This window comes from Psittacula echo (assembly GCF_963264785.1).
Source record: "Psittacula echo genome assembly, chromosome: 5".
Taxonomy (NCBI): domain Eukaryota; kingdom Metazoa; phylum Chordata; class Aves; order Psittaciformes; family Psittacidae; genus Psittacula; species Psittacula echo.
Window position 1 is genome coordinate 44561438 of NC_137739.1, and position 25611 is coordinate 44587048.

The 25611-nt window shown below is 37.3% G+C and overlaps 1 protein-coding gene across 7 annotated transcripts in view; it reads left to right on the forward strand.

The window, feature by feature from the left end:
• The window catches only part of MEIS2 (Meis homeobox 2), a gene marked incomplete at its 5' end in the record, with an annotated part of 175606 nt that overhangs the window by 96494 nt on the left and 53501 nt on the right, over nucleotides 1-25611 (forward strand). For all 7 annotated transcript variants that reach the window (XM_080617464.1, XM_080617465.1, XM_080617466.1 and 4 more), the window contains one exon: nucleotides 14228-14304. In XM_080617464.1, the coding sequence (XP_080473590.1) occupies nucleotides 14228-14304 (77 nt within the window). The remainder of the gene's footprint in view (nucleotides 1-14227; nucleotides 14305-25611) is intronic.

Consider the following 25611-nt stretch of genomic DNA (forward strand, 5'->3'; position numbering starts at 1 on the left):
GATGCAATGTTATTATAAACAGTGCCGCAGTAAACTTCAGGAAAAGCCCATTATACGGTGATAGCCTGTTTGTCAGGAGAAAAGTTCACTAATGTATATGGAAGCAGAGCTCCTCATTTGCTGATATGTCTGTGTCTATTATGTTGCACTTTTACCTTTATTTACTGTGCAGGTGCTGCTGAGAATAGTGTTAGAAAACAAAAAAATGCAGGAGGCCACATACTTAGCCAATTTAAATTGGCAGAGAAATGTCATTCAAGGCAGTTGATATTATGGTCTATTGTTTATTGTTGCTTTTTAATATTTTAGGATTTTGGGGGGTAGGGAAGGAAGCCTGTTTTCTCTGTGGTTGTTATTACTGTAAACCACTCAATGAAAGGTGCATTTTTTAAGAAAACAATGAATGAATGATGGCAGGAAAAAAATGAACATATGTACAAGATAGAATTAAATTCTATTTTAACTCCAATTTGTGCTCACATGCAATCAATTACAGTGATATGAGCTGAAAATTTCAATGAGGCCCCAGGAAGTTTGACACCCGTTTCTTTTGTTTTGATGGGATTAGCACCCCTAAGCCTAAAACTTCTTTGAAAATCAGCCATAATGTCAGTCCTTCCAAAGTGTCCTAATTCTTTCTGCTTGTTTGTTTAGAATTGTCCTGCACTCAACAGAAACGCAACTACTACCTTATGTAGTAGGAAAAATATCATCATTCATTCATCAATCATTGATCTTAAATGTCTTTCTTATAAAAATAGAGGATTTTGACTACACTCCCTGTGGTCTTACAAAGCTGATTTTTGATGAGGATATATTTTATTGATGCAGAAACTTACTGCTATTTCCTGTAAGCTCATCCCTGTGTTCTGTTGTCAGTTATACATTTTTTCCTCCCATATGACCTTAGGTAAGGCAGTAGGTATCTCGAGGCCTCTCTTTCTCCATCCCAAACCAGACTTTTTTCTTGCTTGTTTTCTTTGTCCGGGGAATGATGTAGCAAGGTTTTCATTCCTTGTATTCCTCAACATTCACAAAGCAATTTGAGATCCCTGTCTAGAAAGCATTCTAAACACATAAAAATATTATTTTAAGTTATTGTAATTTTTGATATTAATTTACTGGCAAATTCCTCAAGCTAACAGATGAAAATGGCACAAGATTTTTGTAACACTACAGAGCACTTTGACACTTTTCTGCTGAATTCTAGCAGAATATGAACAATTTTAAAACCTGTAAAAGAGATCTGCCAACTTCACCACTATGTACTATCAAAAAGCGTAATAAAAGAACGAATCAAGCTTGGCTGCTTCCTTCTTGTAATTAATAAAAAATAAGCCAACTTGTTAGCATTTTGTTGAGGAAATCATTGTTTGTAAAAAGCAGGTACATTATGCAAATCAAGTGATTTACTGAGAGTCAGTTCTTACTTCCAATAACTAGATGAGCCAACCCAACTGTGGCTAGAAAGCCAAGAAAACAGCATATAGATTAAGACTACTCAAAACTTTTGTTCCTGCATTATTTAAAAGAGATGCAAATTACACCATTTTAGTATTGCTTATGAGTATGGCCTAAATCTTACTTCTTCAGTCCTGTTTAAGATACAGGGTTAAAAAAATAGAGCTCTAAAATAAAATAGGTGTCCATATTTGAATTCGTAGCTTCTTCTTATCATGTAACAAGGTGTGTGATAGCTTTCAGTAATTGCAGGTGGGATGAGAGGCCTCCTGTCTTGTTAACTTACTCTGCAGATCCAGTTGAAGCATGTTTGCTGCAAAGATTAAAAAGGTAGGCTTTTCAATCGTGAAAAGTTAATTCAAAAAAGATTGCCCTATTCCTATGTGGAACGGCTTGAGGTAGAAGATCAGGTTGCAAAAGATCTGTCTGCAGTTTGCAGGAGAGAACGTTTTTAACTTCAAGTAAAAAGAAAGAAGAGGATTAATTCTTTAAACTCTAGGTAGAATTCAGATTTCTAGACTCCTCTTTTTCATAAAAACTTGTAATTTATAAGGATGGACATGCATGTTAACCTCATGTTTGCTATGGAAGTCACACATCCGGTTCCAGAACTGGAGTGTGGGTAAGAACATAATACATAATTACATATTCTTTGCAATGAAAAAAAAAATACTTCTCTCCTTCAGCTGCTTGGTTTAAGGAATTAATTATTATACAGTTGTCATCTATTCTGAAAATTACAGGATAATCCCAGTTTTTGAACACCATGTCTGAATCTCAGTCTCCACTTGAGCAGGACACATGGTGTGAGAGACAGCTGCTAAAAACTGTGCAGCTATTACAGTGTGTCAGTTTATAAGCCGTGAAGTGTATGTACCAGCTCACAGATTGTTGGTAGGAGTGTGGTACTTTGTTATAAATATATTTTATTGATTGTAAGGAGATTTTATTAAAAAGCTACTCAGAAAAAATGGGCAGTAAAAGATCAAATAAATTATTTGTCTTTCATTGTAGGTTGCTTATCTCCTAAGGGTTTATGTGGAGGCTCCATAGGCTCCCAAAATACTGACACAGGTTGATCTCACTTAGTGACAGCGCACAGTTGTGCACTGGATGTTCAGCAAGATGCTGGTCTCTGGGAAGGACATCCGATATATGTGGAAAGGTCAACAGGCTCCAAGACCAGATCTGAAATACATTTAGGTGACTAAAAATGCAGATGAGCACATTGTCAAATTTTCAAAAGTAACTAAATACATTACATTCAGCTCCCATATATAAATACATAAATACATTACATTCAGCTCCCACTGAAATCAGACGAATCGGCCATCTAACTCCTACTCTGTTTTGTTGTACTTACCTTCATCTTAAGGTGCTTACATGTTTCTAGAGTGGGACAGAATACTTGCTTCTTTTCAGAGTAAGAGCAGCTCAGGGCACCTACCACATAACAAAACAGCACACCTTTCTAAGAAAAACACTTCAGATTAAGGCTTCCTAATTTGTAAACGTTATATATTCTTCTAACATTTTCCTAGTAAATATTTAAAAGATGTTGCAGATCTATGGCAGATGTTGCTATCTACTGTTTCTTAAGCATGTATGTACTGGGTTGTGTGAGTGTGTGTTTTCATGCATTTTCCTTTTTAAGCCTGTGGAGATCAGCACATTATGCTCAGTGGTAGGCAGAACATCAACGCATAGTATATATTGTTAGATCTAAGACTACTGCAAGTTGTGGAAATAAAAAAAGAAATGGGAAAAAAAAAATTCAAACAGCTGAGATTCTAAACTATCTGCCTGTATTTCCAGAGGCCTTTTAATCCTTTCTGGGGCTTATGTGCAAATTCATTTAAATGCTTCTGAGGAGCTCTGAAACAAACCTGAGATTCCCAGGTGGCTGTCAACCCTGGTGTGATTTTACAACCCTTCTTTCCCCGGCATACCGACCCCAGCCCTGCTGAAGGCCAGCCACTCAGTCGCTCCAGCCCTGGGGCCTCCTACTTCTCCTGCTCTAGAGCCCTTGACTGCTCTCCAGCCACCCTTTACTAATGACCTCCCCCAGATTAACTTTCCTGCTCCAAGTTGTCTCCCTGAGGTTGAGCTAAACCCTTTTCCAAAATATACCCTATGTCTTGCTGCAGTAGTATCCCCATTTCTCTCGACCCCAAAAGCACTTGCAGAGCTACTGCCTTTTGCATGTTTGACCACTCATCCCACACACCTGAGCTGCTCTTCAGAAGCTGATTAAATTTGAAATGTCATCATAAACATAACACATTAATGAGAGGCCCAAGCATTAATAAATCCTTTCAAATTAGACATAATGCTTTCTCAGATGCTTTATTCTTTTTAGATCCATGTTCTACTGCCCCTTGTCCAAGACCATTTCAATTCAGGGCTTTCCCCCTCCCCTTCCCAAAACTTAAAAGCTCATCACTTCTGCTCTAAACCTCATAACGATAACTACTAACTTGATATATCAATATTGGCTGCTAACCTTCTCTTCTTACTTCCCATCACCTGTTAAAAGCTCTTGTCTCCTCAAAGAGACAAGGCTCCAGGTCTTGCTTCTGTCAAATTTCAAAGCCTTGTAAACAAGTTGCCAGTGTAGAAATAAGCAACTTGTGTAGGACCTAGAGAAAGAACAGAAGACTTTCCAGGAAGAAGATAGTTTATAGTCTTTTCTGGTCTCACTGGAACAACAGCAAAACAGAATGTATGTATATTTTGGAAAGTGGTTATCCTTTGAAGAACTGAGCTGCAGCTTCCCTTTGCAGAATTTTGGAAATGCTTATAAATCTATGTAAATTCACTGCTTAGAGTTCATCTTTGAGGCTTTGAGTTCGGACTTAGTGTGAGACTCAGCCTGAACTACAGCAGTTTCACCCAGTTGCCACAAGAAAACATCAATTGCAGCACTGCATCCAAAAGTCTTATAACGTTTGCCAAAACCCAAATGAACTCTTCAACAAACCTGTCCTTAACTATGAATAGTTCAGGGTTTTGTTATATTTACATGGTGTCTTTGTACTACAAAAGTTGTTGCAGCCATTGCCTTTGCCTTGCAAATTCATATATATATAAGCAGCTAAGTACAAATTAAACTATGTATATTAAAAATTAAAACATAAACCCTTATTTTGTGGTGACTAGTTTTCTTTCCTTTTAGTAGGTCATGAATATTTTCTGGCAAGATATGTCACTAGCTTATAACTTCATTAAGCTGCAGACCATACCTTACCCTTTCACTAGATCCCTGAAAAGAACTTTTGTGTGCACCAAACAGATATCCACTTGGTCTGTGGCTCTTGAAAGGTAAATTGCCAAGTTCCAGCAAGCAAATTAAGAGGTGCAATGAGAGCTAGCTGTTGCATTCTATCAAATCCTGCTACTGAATGTGTTGAAAAGCTTGCCCAGAGCCATGGCCTCACATATTTATGGTATGAATGGGAGACTCTTGGAGCTATGTATTGCCATAGTTCCCATTTCTTTTGTAATAAACTAGCTCAGCAGATGTAGTTTAGGTAAAAAGGAAATTCAAAGTCTCCTACTTAGAGAATAACCAAAACAAAGTTCTCTCTCTGGTCCTCTGTCTATGAGCCAGACTCAGAGCCAGACCTGATTAGTGTTTTATTCTACGTGTAACCCAATGAAACTCAAAGGGTTCTCACATAGAAGAAAGTGCTGCTCAGTAGCACTGCGTAAGTATTACTGCCAGGATATGGCACAAAATATGTTAAAACCACCTAACTTTCAGTTTCTAACACAGCACATTAAACCATAGCATTAGTTTTCCAAGTCAATTGCATCATACTCCTGGTTTGTAAGCTTTGATGCTGAAGAAATCAGTTCTGTGTAGCTTAGGTTTTCCTTAATGATAAATGTATTGCAGTTTTTCTGCAGTATCAGTACATCATTCACATCAAATGCAGGGCAGATTTTAATCCACATGCTTGTGACTTGACTTGTGTCTACAGGCATTGGGGTCCTTAGTGTATGATTAGCCCTGCCTATTATACCTATGTATTAGAGTAAAACACATAAGATGCACTTCTGAACTTTGTTGATGTTATTTAGCCTGGTGTGTGCTCAATAGCTCTGAATTAAAGCAGAAGCAAAAGAAGAACCTGAGATTCACAAAGTAGCGGAAACTGAAGAATCATACATTAAATTAAAGACCTCTAACATGGCTTGTTAAACTGTGATCCAGCAAGGTGATGGTGAGGGATGTAACGACAAATGTTTTTGTGTCTGTTGATACTTTTGTTCATGTGTAACAAGATGGTTCAGAAAATATCAATTACCTATTTCTACAACATTTTTTTTAATAATAACATAACAGCGTCTGCATCTCAAGAAAAAAATAGGCTTTCTATATTAATAAATGAAGGCTAATAAATTTACAATCTAGCTTCCATTGAAGTCTGCAGAGAACTTCTGTTGCCTTTGTGGGGTAGTAGGTTGGCCCTTTAGCATACCTTTCATGCTTAACAGTGCATGAATCTTTTGTATTTCTAGCTTTATCTGATATTATTGCCTAACTCAATTACATATAAAAGTAAGAAGAGTCTCCTCACTAGTCCGCTTAACCCACCCCTTGTTGTTACTTGTCTAGGAGACATTTTTCTACCTTATAGTCTTTAATCTGAAATTATATCAAGTGCTGTAATAAAAATGAAAGAGATAATATCTATGGCATTTCCATTCCTCTGCTCTGGTGATAACACTATTTAACAACACTAGCAAGTTAATTAAGAAAGACCTTGCTGTCATAAATCCATGTTGCCTTCCTCATTAAATTAGGCTTTTCAACGTATTGCCGAAGTTCAGAAAACTGTTCTGGACATTCAGCAATGGATACTTCACTAAATAGTCCACAATATGTTACATACTCTTTTACAGGATGGAGAATTATTTAGCACTCATTCTGCAGTTTCACATAATTGTATTCAATTAATTTTGATTCTCCTTTTCCTTCTAAATCATTAAGAAAATATTTCTCTTTTTTTGGGTATTTAAGGTATCGGATTTTTTCACAGCCATGTTTGTGCTCATCTACATGTTATATAATCCCTTTTATGTGTTTCCTTGAATCCTTTATGGAGTTCTCTATCCCAGCTAACAGAAATCAACTACTGAATGAATATACTAGTTCCTTGTCCGTTATTGTTAATAGTGGACATGGGCTTTTTGCCTATCAATTGTAAATCCTGTCTATAGAGCAGAAAAAAATGCAGCTGAGCTTCATCCTTATGGCTTTGTGAACCCTGTATTCTTTCATGATGCATTTATAAACCATTTTCTGTAACAATTTGGTTTAGGGCAATCAAAAAAGAACCAGCTCCGGTAGGTTAGATAGAGGTTCAAATTCAATTAAATCAGCCCTGTAGGAACTGATTCTTGTGTGTATTACAAGGCACTGAGACTGTTTGGTACCAGATTTGTGAAAATCCTTATGTGTTTTTTCAAACATATAATCTGAGGGTCTTCATTTTATCTAATCTTGAAAAAAGAATTAGCCACTGAGATCGCTGAACCTTCAAAGACAGCTATAACTGTACTGTGTGGGTACCCCTGTTTAATATTTAATGTTGGTTCCATTCCTAAACATGTCCATATGACTCACAAATTCCTACTCCAAATTGGAAAGGCTAAGTAAAAAAATCTGGTATGAAATGATCATCTGTCTCAGTCATAGCCAGTAATCTAGGTGAGCCTGAAACAACATTGTGGAGATGAATATATTCAAAATTTAAGAACTCTCACAGATGTGGATCTGCTGTTTACAACAAGTCTTTATTTGGAGTACCTTACCTCAAAACCGGTGACTGTACAGCGTCAAGAATGGATATTACTCTCCAAATAGTGTTGGTGTGTTTATCCTTAGCATAAATAGAGATTTTTTGATAAGCCTGCAACAGGTAAAAGTTCACATTTTAGAGGAGAAAAGTCGAGGGTTCACCAGGCAGCTCCATTCTTTTATGCCATTAAGAGGGATCCAGCTCTGCATCTTGATATTAATGAAAGGGACACTACTTTTAGTAGTGCTGATTATTTTCTAGGCTTGCATTAACCAAGGTGTTCTCACCCCTATCTTTGCTCCTGATCTCTAAGGGATTAACAAAGCAGAACTTGATGAGAAACTTGATTTTAAATAAAAGAGAGAATGATTTAAAAGTATTATTTCTGTCTTACAGCTTAATTCTGTTCATCATTTTAAGACCTTCTTGATATGATTTTTACTTCAGCGTTTACAGTAACTTTATTTTTTGTCCTTCATTACTTCTGAGACCACTCTACCATACTGACTGGTTGGTGGTTTGAAAGACTCTGTGTTGGCTTTGTTACAGATTTTGGTTTTCAACTAGAGTTTTTCATTTTAGTCCCTTTTCTGGGTAGATACATTTATTCTATAGGTGCTTTCCATGTTATCTTTTCAGTCTTTTTCTACAATAGTTATAAAATATTACAGAAAACTCTTCAATATTTGTCTGTAATACAGATTTTGCATTTCAGAAGATTAAAGTAACATTTTCGTATGTTTACTCAAAGGTTAAGTTTCTTAAATTAGGCTCCAAATCAAATTCTAAAGAAGATAATGGCAAAACTCTCACTGACTCAATGGAAATATGATTTTATATCCAACTATCTAGGAGATATCATATAATACCTAGGAGCAGAAAATCACTGTAATACTGTTTGGTTTTTATTACTAGGCATTGTGCTTTATGCCTGGAGACTGACCTGAAAACCGTCTTTCCAATATCACTGTTCCTGTCTCCAATATCACTGTTCCTCTCTCCCGTACTTCCTTGTTATCTAAAATACATTTTTAAAATCTTTTCTATGATTTCATCTTTTCCATACTTACCAAATCTACCTCTTTTTAATCCATAGGCAGAATTTAAGTCTAACTTTGTGCATCTGTCTCTTCTGTAATTTGTTCTGCTACACAAGTGCAAAAGAACTATTTCCAGTTATCTCAGCTAACTTTATAGTCCGTTGAGTAGCAACCTTATCATTTTCCTATAGAGCACTAATTGCTGCATTTTCTTTCCTTTTTTTTTTTTTTTTTTTTTTTATTTTGCTAGCTACGAACTACACCGCTAAATTTCCTACCATCCCTGTCAGATATCCTTCCGTTTTCTCTATAGATTTTTCTCTCCATTCCTTATGTCAGACCATCCCATTATTTAACTTACTTTCAGAGAATTCATCACCTGAAAATTCTGAATTGAGAGACTGGATCTGTCTGTTTATGCTTATGTATCAAAACCCTGGAATTTCTGATAGTTTTGCTGGAAACTGGGACAACAGTAGTACATTAAGATTTTCACTGGAAACCCCAGTTCTTCTTAGAAAATAGAGCCAAATGGTATTTGATGAGTGATAATGCTCATTGTCACCCTTCTTGTCCATGACCTTCTTGTCCTTCTTGAGGCCTTGGGTGGCATGGTTTAGTGTGAGATGTCCCTGCTCATGGCAGTGGGGTTGGAACTAGATGATCTTAAGGTCCTTTCCAACCCTAACTATTCTATGATTCTCTGAGAATACTCTTCATTTTCAAAATCACTGTACAGGGCACTCATCATCCTTTTAATTTACCTGAAGGAAAATTTTCAGCAGGAAAAAAAAAAGCAAAATATTTTTCTTCTTACAGCACTGGAGAAGATGGTTCTCTGTCATTGTTTTTTTCCAGTGTGATGGGATTTTTTTTTACCACAATACTGCATAGTAATACTTTATTAATCATCCTTCTTCCCTTCCTTAAACATCTATTTTTTTCCTGTAAGTGTGCTTCACAAGCTTTCATTCTGCAATCCACACAGCTGGTCATCTTTCTTTTTTGTTGTGTCTAAAAGCAGCCATATGTCGTCAGCCACCTTCTCATGTATATTGAACTTCCTTAGCACATCAGCTTGTCTCTTTGAATGTGTTACCTGATGTCTTTCAAGTGGCAAAACACGGAAAAATGGGTCCTCCTGGTCCTTTGTACGTCAGACCAGCAAGAGTCAGGAATATGGTAGAGGTGGGGTGTTTAGGCCCTTGGGCCATATCTAGTCTAGCTCTGCTTTTTAATTTTTCTTGCTTCAGCTTAACTAGCAGAATATGGCTCAAATCAGTTCTACGCTATCCAGTAGTAAGTATGGCTATCCTTTAATGATAGGGAAGCTCCAGGGCTACTGGGCACTGTTGTGTTTGGTGTTAGATCATTCACAGTAACTCTGACTCTTCAGCTCAGTCTGTCTGTCCAGGTGCTTTAGTGCTCACCATTTTTAATATGAGTGGTCTTCTCAAGGAATTAACAGAGATATAACAACAGTCTTTCTACTTAGAATGCTATCATCAATGCTTGAGAACTATTACAATGTGTCTGGCAGGATGTATGCACATAACAGAGAAGGATGTTTGTTCTAGGAGAGCTGGATCGAACAGGTAAGCTTTAATGAAAGTTTGAAAAGCTTTTGGTCCAGGAGATTCCCTTAATCTTTTCTAAATTCATGCTTAGTAATCTTGGTTCTGCAATTCTGTATGTGAAAGTCCTTCTTGTCCTTCACCACTTTAGGTAGTGTTAGATCGTTAAGAGATCAAAAAGTTTGTGATGTGATGAGATGGGTTATATTGTAGGTAGCTAGGACCAAGATTTAAATGGAGTCCCTACCAATGTCAGGGAAATATGCCCATAGCAACTCTCTGTTGTTGTTGAATTCTGAAACTTCTGGAATTTAAATGCTTTCTCTCCTTCCTAAATGAGTTGCAGTCATCACATAGAATCAGAAGTGCATCCATTTTAGAGCTCAGTCCTGTGTCTGAAGTATGATCTTATCATCTGTAGATAGAGGACTAGTTGTTTAGTGGCACTGGTATTTGACCATTCAGTAGCACCAAAGAGTTCATGAGATACCCATGGTTACCTTGGCAATAAAGTGATGAGATATGCTCAATAGAATGGGAATTTTTAGAGGTGGTGAGATTTTAAAAGCTCTTTCCTTTTTTATGAGCATTAGCTCATTTGCTACCAAGACTCATGTTTAAACAGACAATTAAATGCTTTTAATAGGCTGAGAAAAAACAATGTCAGTGTATTCTTTAATCCTGCCATTTGTAACAAACTGTAGTTTGTTGTACTCATTATGCTTTTTAAGGGTGAATAATTTAGATTCTTTCACCTCCTGATCAGAAACTCCGCTCCGTGCTCCTTCCTCTGAATTCAGCTTTCTAAATAAGAAAATAAGTTAATCTTACATGAAACTTTATAACCTGGACCTTAATGTGAGTAAAATTATTACCTACATATACATAAACACTTAAGTATAGAACCAAACCCTACTAGGCTGGGCATAGATGGCACTTAAACACTACAGTTCATTATAATTTCATTTATTGAAAGCAGATAGACAACATTTATGCAGTAAAATACTTTAAAATCACACTGAAGAGCCATCAATAAACAGCTTAAAATCTTGCCTTCACATTTGTGATGCATTTGGGTTTAGATCATAAAATCATGACCCTTAGATATTCAGAGACAAAGGAGCTCCATGTTACTCCAGTACATACCTGTGTATTTAAGGCTGTAATGACGCTAACCTGCAAGAGATTTGGAAAGCAGGTAAAGCCATGACCTGTACCTTTAATTCATCTCAGCTAGTTCCATGCTGATGAAGTGATCTATCATCGTTGCTACCATACTAGAGCATGTATTCCTACAAGAAAGTTTAGCCACTGCAGGGGTGACTGGACTAACATTGTCTGGCATCCAGCAGTGTACAGGCGAAACTACAGTTTTCAGTAGAAAATGTGGAAACTGACAACAAATTATTACTTGTGGTCTTTCTCCAGTTTTCAAGTGCAAACATACCAAAGTTTATTTTAAATCTGAGCCAGTCAGACATTTAGTAATATAGATCAAAGAAGAAATGAAGGCCTCCCATGCTTATTATTTCAATATGATGTCTGTTCTAATTAAGTGTAAGAATGCCTGTGATAGACTAACTAGTAGGAATTTTCTGGTTCTGTAGTTTAGCCTTAAATATATACATATATTTGTAAATTAATCAGAAACATATTGTCACGGTTTCAGTTCCTCGGAAAGCTGATTGTTTTCAATCCTTTCTTTAATCTTAGAAATATGGTGGCAGTCTGCCAGCACACTTTCAGATAAACAGTCCACTTCACATTTAAAAGCTGTAGAATCACTGATGTTGAAAGGGGGGGAAAAATCAACAGAAATCAACACCAGTTCTCTCTCTCTTCCCCAAAATGTAGAACATTATTTAAATAAGTTAGAGTTGTTGTGCTATTGTCCCCTCACTCTTAATTAGAAATAATAAAAGCCATCTGCACAAGGTGAATTTTGGTAAGATCTCAGCTTTTAAGTGTTTGTTGATCTTGTGTGTACCAATTTTCGAATGTCTTAATAGCTCCAGGATGGCTATCACACTGAGTAGGCTCACTGATTTCCATCACGCTCTGTGCTGTTGAATGCAATTCGCTTTATGTGTGGTTATATTTCGGCTGAAATTTTAAAAAAATACTATTCCTTGCAGGACAATAAGTATTTAACTGGATGGAACTGTTTCCATTTAGAGAAGGATTTTTTTTTTTTTTCATAACACCAGCTCCTCGCAGCTTGGGATTAAACACAATTAAAGTGAGGAGTTGTTTCACATGAATTGCATACTGGACAGCATTTCTGTGGCTGCTTTCCAACGACAGGATTTCTACAGTCTCATTTTACCCATTTTGGGGGCTCATGTTCAGGATAAAGAACCCACCCCCAAAACCAAAAGGGGAGCACTCAGAAGTGATTGTCTCAATGCCTGGAAATGGAAAACAGGGTTTCTTTTCTTTCAACCTGTGTTTTCAGTCAATTAAAATTTGTACTCAGGGCTTTTCGGTTTGAAGCCACCCCTGTGTCTGTGATGAGCAATCCTTCTTGTTTGTGCAGTCATTCATTATCTCCATTACCAAGAGGAGAATAGAGGACAATTACATTGTTTGGACGAATCAGAGTGTTAGGAGGAGTATTTATCATGGTGGCAGAGTGCAGCACCTGACAGCGCACGATTGATGGCCAGGAATGAGTGTGAGTGGCCAAAGCAGCCTCATATGATGCAAATTACTGACTGTGGATTCCAATTTATCCTGTTCATTTTTCTTGCCTTTGCTGAAGACTATTAGTGGTTTTTGAAGCAGTGAAGAGGTCATTACTAATGTGGGCTAGAAGCAGGAGGGGGAAGGAGGGGAAAAGCCTTCTGTAATTACACAGCCTTCAAGAAAAGGCTGTGGGCCTAGCCAAAAAAGTGTCAACACTTAGCAATCAGAAAAATTTATTTTCATTTTATCCCTAACCCATATTAACTCAACATTATCATCTTTCTTTGTTAATATTTGCAGAATATTAAAAGCTTGACTTCTATAATAATACAGATCTCTTTAACCCTTTTTGCTGTGAAGTGATGTTGCTTTGCTAAATGTCAATTCATCAATGGCATTAAACAGTGCCTGCTTTTAAAAGTGTAGATAATGGAAAATTAAATATTCAGCCTTCTTAAAAACTAATTCCAGATGACTGATTATTTCTTCTACAGAATAGTAGGTATGGCATTTGAAACGCACGAGAAAAAATTTCTCGAAGTAGAATTGAGAGGTTTCTGGGTTAAAATGTAACATCAGTACAGGAGAAAACCAGTTTGATTTGCGGTGTTTAGGTGTCATGATCTGTAAGCAGCATCAAAAAGCCTTGAAAGTTTCATTTTGCTGTATAATGAATGATGTGCATTTAAAACATATGCATATTTAATTTAATGCCTATTCAAACCCTACTTAGGCAGCTCTCTGGGGATTATACATAAATTAATGATCTCCAAAAGCCTCTCCTGCCTATCATGATTGAGCATATTGATTATGTGCATAGTAGGTGTATAAAGTTTCCCCAAAAACTCTTTGTGAAGGAAAGGGAGAGGCAAAAAGGCAGGGAGGAAATAAGCTTAATTCTGGTTTTTTTTTCATCTGAAAGTTAAACTTAAAGCCATGGACTATGATTTTCCCTGCTTAGTCATAGGTAAGCATCACGTAATCTACTCCTTGCCCCATAAAAGGTTCAACACATATATTGGCAATAAACCATAGAGTAATTGAATTGGTTGTCATGACTCCTAAGAACCAGTCCTGAGCATATTGTGCCTACAAGTTTAAAGTCTGTACATTCAATATCTTCTGATCAGCTAAATACATACTGGCACAACTCTGTTCTTGATTGGAGAGAAAGATAAAAATGCTGAAACACAAGGGCCATTTTTGTTTTCCCCCAGTTATAATTTTTCTGATTTCTGCATACAAACACCATAGACAAATTTGAACCACACAGTGGTTCTCTGGTAATGTTTTTATTCACTTAGAGTTTTCTATACTATTCTTTTTAAAATCCAACATAGGAGTTCAAGAAATAAGAAATCTGTAGTGATTCATTTACATACAAGGGATACTCTTTGATGAAATCTCTTTTTTGTATACAATTTTTGTTTGTGTCTGCCAGCTTCAAAGTGAATTGCAGGAGGATTTATGTAGCTAGAATCAGACAGCTAAGATTTCGTTCAGCATTCACCATGACCTTTTTTTTTTTTTAATGCTTCTAGCTATAAAACAGGAAATAACAGCAAACCTTAAGGATACAAACGCACAAAAAATGGTATCATTCTGCTAGTGCATCTTTCTTAACTTCTGATTTATCTTTTAAAACGTTTCTTTTTATTAGCACCCATATCCTTCAGAGGAGCAGAAGAAACAGTTAGCCCAAGACACAGGACTTACAATTCTACAAGTAAACAACTGGTAAGTGACCCTACAATCAATATCTTTACTCCCATGGCTAAACAGCAATTTCTAAATAATTGTTTCCTTTTTCATTTCTGAACCAAATGCAATTGACAAGGAAAATTCCCGTGTTCATTCTTCTTAGATATGAAAGTAGTACTTAGGGAATGTTAAAGCTAACCTAAGTAAATTGTTTTCCAAGATCATTCTCTTTCTGCTTGCAAAATGTCCAACTGAGCCTTGGATTCTGTTCAGGTCTTTCCCATTGAAAACACCTGAAAGCGCATAGTTTTGCAGAGTCTTAGTATTTAAGTTATCAGTGCAGTAATGGTTGGCTTTGTTTAGGTTTTGAGTGGTGATTTAGATACAGCGGTTTAATATCTCTTAATAAGAATTTATTCACTTTGATATTTTACATGGTGGGGAGAAGACTTCCCTATTTTCCACTTTTTGATATGGTAGATTATTGTTATGGTGGTGTTCGAACCATCCATCCTTTGTACATGGCTTAGCATAGAACCAAAGAAAAGGGGGGGTAGCGGATTAAATAAAATGATCACAGTGGCCAAGAAATGATATAGGAATTACTTATCAAAATACTGGCCCAGGTTTTATCGGCAGCTTAATTTTGTTCAGTACATTCTCGGGGTGATGTTCAGATTAATTGAACTGACAGTTCTCTTTCAAAATTCAGGGAAAGTATTTGCACGGATTTCAGGCCTTATACAAACTTAATTACATGGAACTCCATTTTATCATTCTAATTCCATGTAGCAGAGGTTGTATTTACAAATGAGAAGTCTCTGCCTTTATTCACAGCTTTCCTTAATATATTTATCAAAGCAGGTTCATTTACAAAGTGCTCTATCTGTGGGATACAGGCAGGCAGACATTAACAAAGCTTTTAGGTTTATCAGGCTCGCTGCCTGATGAGCTACCCGAGGGTCAATTGATTTTGTGGTTCTGTGATTCATTTTTTTCTCATTTTTCTAGGATCACAATGAGAGACATGCTTGGAGAATTAGCCAGTTTGTCTGCCTTATCTGTCAGGCAATTTTTTTTTTTTCCCAGGGAAGTCAAGCTACTTAAATTGGCCACAGGAACTGCCGTTATCTGACTTTAATGCACCCTATAGTGTGGATAGCATTTCAATTACACCAGTAACCAAAGCTTAGCTGCAGCCCTTTTCATGCCTAGTGCTGTACAGAAAGTGATGTGCCTACCTACAGAAGCAGAAAATTGAGTTGCCTTGCTTCTGTCAGGGTGATTAATGCAGAAATAAACTGCTAACCTGAAAAGAAAGGCAGAAAGGAAGGATATACAATACAGAGACTTGAATTCACTTTAATTCTCTTCTGAAGATTGGAACCAAGTACATTTAAAGAAACCCTTTGGACTGAGAACGTGGATGGAGTCTAGGCTTTAATCTCAGGAGGAGGAGAGAGGTGTGTTTTTGTTTTGACTTGCATTGTATATTATAAACACACATATGCAAATTTCCATTACTGCAAGCAGAAATAATGTAGGTACCCACAGGTATTGCAAATATTCGCTGCTGTTTTCACAATGTACACTTAGTTACCAGTAATTTTCTGGGTAAATAGTTAATATGTTATTTTTCCTGGTGGAATATGGTAAATAACAGAGCAACAATTTTTTTACTTCCTGAAAATATGCCATTTTAAATCCATTTAAAATAATTTAAATATGCTAATGACATATCTGTATTGCATCAGGTGCAGATGCATATGTTCAGTCACGGTGGTAAGAAGGCAGGGTGGCTGGAAAGCTGGAACTACTGCTGTATAGATTTCATCATTTCAGTTTATGTCTTCATTGCAAAAAACACCCACTTGTTCTCCTCCCTCTTCCTTTGATTTTGAAAGCCTGTCCTATCACCTATGCGTTTGATGTAGACATCAGACGTAAAAGAGGTGGAACTGCTTTTAACATTTCCTGAGCTATTGCCAGGTAAAAGAGTGGTCTCTTCCCAATAGCAGATAACTTTACATATTAGATGATTCCTGGTAATGGTAATAAACACGTTTGAGTGAGTGAAGCTGCTTCTGTTGCCTTATAACCCTGTCTTAAAACATTTGCAAGCTATTTCTTGATGTCAAGAAAATTTTTGGTCTTGACAACTTGTTTTACTGTAATTAGTTCTTACCTAAACATTCCTGATGTCCATTGTTAGACCTTTTCGCTCACCAGTTTAGCATTGTGCCTTCCTAAAATTTCAGGCAACATGTCATCACATGGTGCAAAAAATAAACACCAGATTGCAACCACAACATTAAAAAAAACTCGTGCTTTTCAAGTGCAGTGCTTATGAATAATAGGTACGCAGAGTGCTTTGATTTTTTTTTTTTTTATTTATTCACTGTATTAGTGAATGCTTGATAGCACTGAGCTCCATGGAATCACACACAAATAACTAAGCAAATACCATCCATTGTGGTCATCATAGTGAATTGTAAAGGTAATGATAATGACACACAAAATGCTATCGGTTACTCTAGCCAGAATTTCTATTAGCATCCAGCACTGACTTAGCTCTACTTCCACTTGAATGACTGTGGCCCCAGCCCCTTACCCTCCTTCTCCCAGTGTCTCAAGGGTATAGAGATCTCCCTGGGACTTTGAAACCTTATCTTTATCAACCATAGCTTTAAGATTTTATACCGAGAAGATGTTACTCAGTAGGAATTCAGTGAATATCATAGCAGTAGCCTTGTTATTTTATACTCTTCTAGAAAATGGAGGCTAAAAGGGTTCAAAGGCTTCTACATTACATTTTGAATAGCCCAGCACCTTTGTTCTAAAAATAAATACACGACTTAAAAATAAATAATGAAGTGGGTACAAACCAGAGGCTTACATTGCTTTTGAGGATATGCACATATGATCAGCTGTTGAAAGACTTGCAGTTCAGCTGTGCTGAGCTAAGATTTAGTGACAGGAGCACTCGGGCGTCAGGCTCAAAGGCAGAAACTTAGTCTTTTCCTTAGTGAACACGAAATGGGTAGGGAGACATTAGGCGAGATGACATGGAGAGATAACACACGGTACCAAAAGTCTTGAATGCTTTCCAGCAGCATGGAAGACTGGTATGGCCAATATTTAGGCCAAGATTCAATGAAGAACATTAAGAACAATTGTAAGTTTATTCTTCCTTGGCAAAGCACATCAGTTTATGCTTATCTTTAACCTGTGATTATTGAAGATAATAAAATTTATGTGTGCACTTAAAATTAAGTAAGAGCTTTATTGTTTTGTTGAAAGGAATCCATAGTATGCTGGGGAGAAAGTATGCTGGCCTGATATGGCCAAGGGAGGCTGTTTTTATATAAGGCTGCATGACAAGGTAAAAAGCAGGGAAAACTTTTTGAAGTAGATTTCCTCATCCTCACTTCCCACTCCATATCCTCCCACCTTCCTAAATTACCCTTTTTACATCTCAATTGATGGAAAGACAAAGAAACCACTGTAACTCAGTAGAGCTGCAGAGCGCAGCAAAAAATGCAAGGGGCAAGACTGATTAAAGAAAGTCTGGTCCAGCTTGAATATATGAGGCAAAATAAGCAGAAGAAAGCTAAAAATGTACATTGACAATGAAGGACAAAGAGTATTATAAGCGTTGTTTGCTGCAGTCTGCTACATCATTTGCAGCAGGCAAAAGATACAAGAAGAATTGGCAAGTAGAATTAGTAGAAAAGGATAAAAAATAGCAAAATTATTAGATTAGTTTTTTCATAATTATTTTAAACAGTGTAGCACATGCTCTAGTACTCTGAGAGTTGCGCAGTTAGGCACTTGTACATATCTTTCTCATTGTTTTGAATGAAAATTAAGCATATGATTAAAAGTCTTTCCTAAATAAGAGTATTTTTCTGAAATCAGGCTTAAGACAGGAATGGATAGCTCCTTGAGCAGGAATCACATTTCCAGACATAGGTCCTGGTTCAACCATGTGTATGTGTGATGTTATATTTGAAAATAGTGTGTGCACGTATCGCAGAGGGAGTACTTAATGTGCTTGAAGTTGGCAGCATGCTTGAGCACCGTGTTAGATTGTGGTGAGAGAGAGAAGGTAAAAGCTGTAAAAGAGAAAGAAAATACTTGTGAAAGGTTCAGGCATTTTTCCAGATTGCTGGTACACTGTAGTGTGCTTGCTATTAATGCTGTAACTTGCTATGTAAACCTTTTCAGAGAAGAATTCTGATCACATATCTGATATGACTTTGAAATTCAGTCTTTGCTATTTCCAGATCCAGGTAACATTTGAAAAAGAACAATTTGTTTTATTGAGAAGGGATAGAATTATTTTTATTTATTTCTCTCAGGGGACATAGAGGATAGGCAGAAAGTTTGACAGCAGGTAAGAAGCCTTACACTCTAGCTTGTTAGGGAACTAAAACCTAAGCTTTAGGAAAAAATGTTTAATTTATAAAATAAGTCACTACTAACTGGTTCACTGTTTTTAAGAAATATTGTGACAATATATTTGGTTTTAGAAAATGAACATCTTGAAAGGAATAACTATTCTGGAGACGGAAAATATTGACTTATGGAAGTCTTGGTGTAAGGAATAAATGCAATACTTTGACTATTGTCATGGTCCCACAGAAAATTATGAGAAATTGAAGAGAACATTAGAAGTATGCTTTAGGAAGAATAATTTGTTTCCTAAGTTAACTTTATTTGAAATTAAAGAAGCTCAGCTATCTTTTTTACCTTTCCCTTTCCTTGTATTTCCGTAAAGTCAATATCTATAGAACCTTTTATACATTATACAGTTTCAGCTTTTAAATTATTTTTAATTTTCATTTGTTCATAGGCTTTATATCATTATTCACTCAGTCTAGATATATAAAAAAACTCAAATAAAGAAGATGCTCAAGACTTTCTTGGTCTTACACTCCATTTGGATGGTGTTCAAGTTTAGCTGAATATTAAAACCTCAGGAGGATTATCCAAATGATACCTGTAGATCAGTGTTTTTCAACATGTAGTCTTTAATCTGTGAATCTCAAGATTATTCCTGAGCGGTCCATAAAAATTGACTAAAATCCCAGGCCACTTCGGTTGCTTAAATTCACTACACATCTTCAATGGAAATGTTTTACAACTTTGAAAATAAGAAAGGTTGCAAACCCTTTTTTTAGAGATTTACTCATCACTTGCTTAGGATATTATTGATCTTTTCCAAAAAGCAGCTGATATCTATGAAGGTTTTGCTTACGTTAAGCAGCAGATGGTCTCTTCTGGATAGCTCCTGACTACAAAACATTAAAATAGGGTGGGTTTGTGGGGGTTTTTTTCAGAATATTTTCACTGAATTTTCCCTTAAATTCCTTGAGGTTTTAATTTTTTTATAGAAATAATTTTCAGTACATGGAAACCAGGCCTTGCAAAGGGCCTTGCATAAAGCAGACTTACAGAAGATAACTTTAAAAGGAAGAATTGTGTCAGTAGATTAAAGTATGTTCAGCAGAGAATGATAAAAATGTGCTATGGAAAATGAAGATCCCATAAACCGAAAACATAAAAAGTTGTTAACGTGCGATGGAGATTTCTCAGTGTTACGCCTCATGTTTACTATGTAAATGGAAAAGGAATCAACTTTGTGTATTTCATGAGGAAACCCCATTGGTTAGATCAGTCACCAAGGCCCCAAATTAAATCTTGAGACAGGGTGGAGGCTTGTTGATTTTTGGGGAAAAGTGCCAGAGCCAAACCCAAGCCCCAGACTCCAGCCCTTGGGCACATTCTTAATGAGATGCTCTTTTTCATAGACTTTCAGTTGCAACAACTATTTTTTTTTAATTATGTGTCTGGTAATGCTATGTAAACGCTGCAGGGTTTAGCTTATGAAAGGTTCATGAACTGAGCCATGCCGTTTGGTTTGCAGCAATTGGTAACAAAATTCCATCTGAAGTTATATGTAGGTGTCACTCTTTGATGAAAGATAAGCTTCTAAGGAGAATATCATCCTGTCTTGCGTGGAATGGGAATGTGTCCTCCTCACTTTCATCAAGCCTAAGGAATCCTTCCCTTGCTGAGGAAGTTAAAAAGACCTGTAACTGCCATGAGAAATCTCAACTGCTGTTGCAACATCAGACAATATTTGCAGTATGATACCATGCAGGGATAGCAGATAGCAGAAACCATACAAGTAACAGATACCATACAGGTATTGCGAAGGACACTATAACGAAGTAAGAAGTGGTCTGGGAGTCACTGCACTTTGATATTGTCCCTTTAAGAAAGTATTTATGACAAAAATCCAGAAAAGATATGTTTATTCTCACTGACAAAGAAAAAAACATGGTAGGTGCCTCTGAGATGAACCTGCTAGTTTCAGTGAGAGTCCCTGCTTCAGAGATCCAATAGACACCTCTGTGGAGTGTGAGATTGGAGGGACTCATTGAAATGATAGGCTATAAACTCAGGAGGAAAAGAAAGTTAAGGTACTGGATTTAGCCTTGATCTACCTCTGTTGCTCATAGAAAAGTTGACTGCTGACTTAACTGTGGCTTCTAAGGACACTAAAAATTCCTAAAGGTTTTTTAACAATGCAAAAGATGAATAAATACTTGTTAAAATCAATATTCCAATATCTTGGAAACACATTGCAAATCTAGGAAGTCAAGAGTAAACTGGGAATTAAGTGAAATAATTCTGCCTGAAACAGTAGTAAACATATGGAATAATTGGCCAGTGAAGCAAGTAATCTAAATGAGTTTGAGAGACAGCTGGACGTTTTTATCTCAGGACAGAACGGACTGAAGGATGTAGTGATAAACCAGGGATGTAAGGATGAAGTATACTGAAAGAAAAGGCTTGATGAACCAGAGTCTTTCTCTAGTCAGCAATTTCTCATGTTTATAAATTTAATATGGATAGCTGCTGTGTGAATATGCTATTTCTATATAGTGTCACCATGTCTAAAGAAGAAACATTTTGTTTCAGAAGATGGATTTTACTGATGCAGCCTCCACTGCCAGTAATAGATCTGCTGGATCCACCCACTAAACACAAGCTCAACTGCCCCCACTCTCCAAAAAGAGAATTATTTACACTGTACTTCATTGCTTCAACTTTCGAATTACTTCATGTAGTAGTACTTTACAATCCTATTCTTAGCAAACCTGTGGCTAGTGGAACTGTGATGAGGATAGATTTCCAGTCTATCTAGCCTTCAGGAAAAATTTCCTTTATTGCTGTTTTGCCTCCCAACCATGACATTTTGGATGGTGGAAGCATCATCAATATAGATATTAACAAATAAAGCCAAATTCATTACAGGTACTGTATCTAGCTAGTTCTGTCTCTAGCTAGATCTGATGTAGTTCATAGTTTTGCTCCATGACGTCACAGTGACACCATCATTTCTTGAAGAAAACAACAACAAAAAAAAAATACAGAAAAGGGAGAGAAGCATCATTTTCTAGCTACCCAACTGCTCCACAAATCAGACATTTGGATGTGTAATTGGCAGGGTTTATGACTGTAATTAATTGTGGTTTTAGCTGATTGCAGATGCAAAATTGCACCTCTAGGAAGGGAGGCCAGGTTAAGGCCCTTTCAAAAATCATGTTCTTCAGGTTGAACCAGAAAGATTGCAGAGTAACTTGAATGAATTTCAAAAAGACTTGATTTTCCACTTACTTGCAGTTTTGCTTTTGCTGGTGAAACATCACTGGCTTTAGCGCAGTTTTCCTGATTAGCACTGGTGCAAGTATGAAAAAGAAAGGTCTCTCTGTCTGGAATTAAGGGTGTGGGAGGAAGCTGGATGTATCAGTGCTGAGCGTGCAACTGTGCCACTTGTGTTTGGAAAGGGAGGCAGCATTGCCAGCTTCCTGTGTTTAGAAGTGTTGGGACTGACTGGTGAAATGCCCATGCTGATGCTAAAATTACAATTCCAATAGTACCATAGCCATTGTGCCTCTGTCTCCTGCTTTGTCAGATGAGCATTTCTGGAAAGAGTAATCCTTGCTCAAAATAATGTTATTTCCAGAAATTTCGATTCGCTCCAATACTGTGCAAATAACTCGACAACCAGGGTCTTTTAAAAGTAAACAAAGCAAGAAGGAATGGGGAAAGGACTGCAGCTCCAAGTAGAGATTTAAAAGAAACCCCAAAATTCAACTGCATTACCTCCTTTGTGCCTCATCCTTTTTACTGCGTGAAGGATGTCTGAAATAAGGATCTCCACTATATAATCACAGGATATGTGTTTCTTTGAAGTGTTGTCATATCTGATTCACATTTCTGATTGCATTTAATGAAGAACAATAAAGCAATGTACCAAGCTTGTGTGATTCAAATAAATTCATACAAAAATAGGCAGGTAGCCATATTCATTGGGGAGGGGGAGAAATATGGTCATCCCCAGCATATAAACTACTGCTCTGTTAAAAAATCACTGATTATTTAATTGCCCTATTCAGATATACAGTGAAGCTTTCCATTCCTCTTAACAATTGGGATTTTCATTATCCTTCTCCCACCCATCAAGAGAGAAGATGATAAATCCTACTGTCTACAAATCATGCAATGGGCACAGGTCCCTCTTTCTGCACTTACTAGTGTAGAACTATTTGTAATAGAGACCATATTTGCTCAGTTCTCTTCTCCTTGGCAGGTTTATCCTTTATGAGAAACCAAACCTACAAAAATAATTCTGTAATCAGGAAACATACTGTTATCACAGTATATATTCTGTTAGACTCCATGTGGTGGAAACATCTTCTGCTCTCCCCCTCTTGCCCTCCCCATTAATTTTATTTTCTGCACGTTGATTCATCAAAAAGGTCCCCTTTCTCTTGGGCTAGCACTGCAGGCAGTGTTTCACCAGAGACTTGTTCCCTAGTGACAGCAATAAGTCTAAACTGGCTTGCTTGAGAAGACATTTGCCAAGCCTTTGCTGCTCACCCAAAAGACTTGGGGTATAAAAGAAACTGCCTCAATCATAGAATTATAGAATCATAGAATAGTTAGGGTTGGAAAGGACCTTAAGATCATCTAGTTCCAACCCCCCTGCCATGGGCAGGGACACCTCATACTAAACCGTGTCACCCAAGGCTCTGTCCAACCTGGCCTTGAACACCACATGGGATGGAGCATTCACAGCTTCCCTGGGCAACCCATTCCAGTGCCTCACCACCCTAACAGTAAAGAATTTCTTCCTTATAACCAATCTAAACTTCCCCTGTTTAAGTTTGAACCTGTTACCCCTTGTCCTGTCACTACAGTCCCTGATGAATAGTCCCTCCTCAGCATCCTTATAAGCCCCTTCAGATACTGGAAGGCTGCTATGAGGTCTCCAAGCAGCCTTCTCTTCTCCAGTCTGAATAGCCCCAACTTTCTCAGCCTGTCTTCATATGGGAGGTGCTCCAGTCCCCTGATGATCCTTGTGGCCCTCCTCTGGACTTGTTCCAACAGTTCCATGTCCTTTTTATGTTGAGGACACCAGAACTGCACACAATACTCCAAGTGAGGTCTCACAAGATCAGAGTAGAGGGGCAGGATCACCTCCTTCGACCTGCTGGTCACGGTCCTCTTGATGCAGCCCAGGATTTGCTAATATTTTACTATTTATATTTGAAGGTTCGTTTGTGTTAGCAGAGACAGTGCCAAGCTGCAGGGTAGGTAAATGAGGGAAAACTCCAGAATACAGCCACTTGGTCTCATTGTTGCCTCACTACTTTTCCTTGGAGATTTCCAATGAAGTTGTAGTTGAGGCAGTGCCTGTAAGACAGGGAATTTGTTTCTGATTGTGACATGGCCTGATTGTGTGAATCTATTCAAGTATTTAAGTCTCCAACACACAATAAAGGTGAATTTTCTTCCTGTCCCTTTTTTTTTTTTTGTTTCCCTCCTGAGGCATCTCCTCTGTGGTATTTTTTCTTGATAGCTCACAATGCTGGCCTGCTCAGCTCTCTCAGCCCAAACAGGTCCACTGTGAACTCCCTAACAACCTCATCACCTGTGTCCCCTCCTCTGGTCCTAGCCTGAAACACAAGGAAGGCATGAAATTTAAGGATATAGCACTGGGTCTGGATCCTTTATTGAAGAACCTCCAAAAGGTTAAGCTTTTTTATTTATCCCGGCATGATATACTCTAATAGCTCTCCTTGGCTTATCCTTGAGATTCAAAGCATGTAAGAATTAGTCCCCATTCTGAGAGTTAATTCCTCTGATTCAGTTCTCCTCTCTGCAGTAGAAAGGGTCTAGTAATACTTACCTGACACCTCACACTGGAGTGAAATCATATTGTTAATATAAATAGTTAACAGTTCATAAATGAAAATCTAATATAAGTTTTTGAGATTTATTTTAATTATATTTTATGCAGGTTCACACAGTTTGAAGAGCTTTGGAAATAGAAAAATGTCAGAATGAGAGAGTTTGCATGACAAGAGGGGTTTTCCTAGTCATAGTTCCAGTTCTTTTGCAGGAGACCTCATAGATTACCAGTGAAGAAAGAAATATGTCTTCTTTTCAATGTGAACAATTCCAGATTTCTGTCTTAAAAAAAAAAATACAGAAAACTATCAGCAGAGAAAATAGAGAAAGCACTGCTTTAAAATTTCTGTTTCAGAACATTTTTGCTGTGCTCGCTTCAAGTTCCATTTCCTGCTTCGTTGTTTTATTGTGATTGTAGTAGAAAACATGTTCACTTCTTTGTATGTGATTCATGATCATTCTTGCTGACTACTCATTCAGTTCAGACTTGCTGCTGTGTTACAGCCCTTGTCCAAGACCTGTTTTGTTCTAGTATTTGGCTGGGAACACGAGCAGGTTTTATTCCTCTTTCTATACCTTGCAAGGTAAACAAGAGAAAGATATGGTATTTTCCATGTGTTACCATCTTATCTTTTATATTAGTCACTCTAAGCGGATGTTTCAGTCTGTTTAAAGTTGACCTCTTGAGTTGTGAACTTCCTTGAAAAACACTGATAAGCAAAAAACTTCAACAGCAATTAGTGAGAGAGTGGTGGTGCCATGAGTTGCCATTAGCTTTTTACTTCAAGAAAGCAGAATGCAAATGTGGCAAAAGTTCCCAGGTAAAGAAATAAATATATTGTCAAATCAACATGGTGGATTCAGCACACTACTTCTGAAAAGAAGTGGCCTGTAGTTCAGAAAGAGCATCATTCAAAGGTGCTTGACAAAAGATGCAGTTTCTCTCCCAAGTCAGTGAACGGAAAAGTTGCTGAAAAGCAACACTAGCCACCATGGCATTTTCCAGCTTTTCACCATTCTGAAATCCCATGAGGACCCCGGCCTATCGAGAGGAGCCCTGTGAGAAAGACTTGA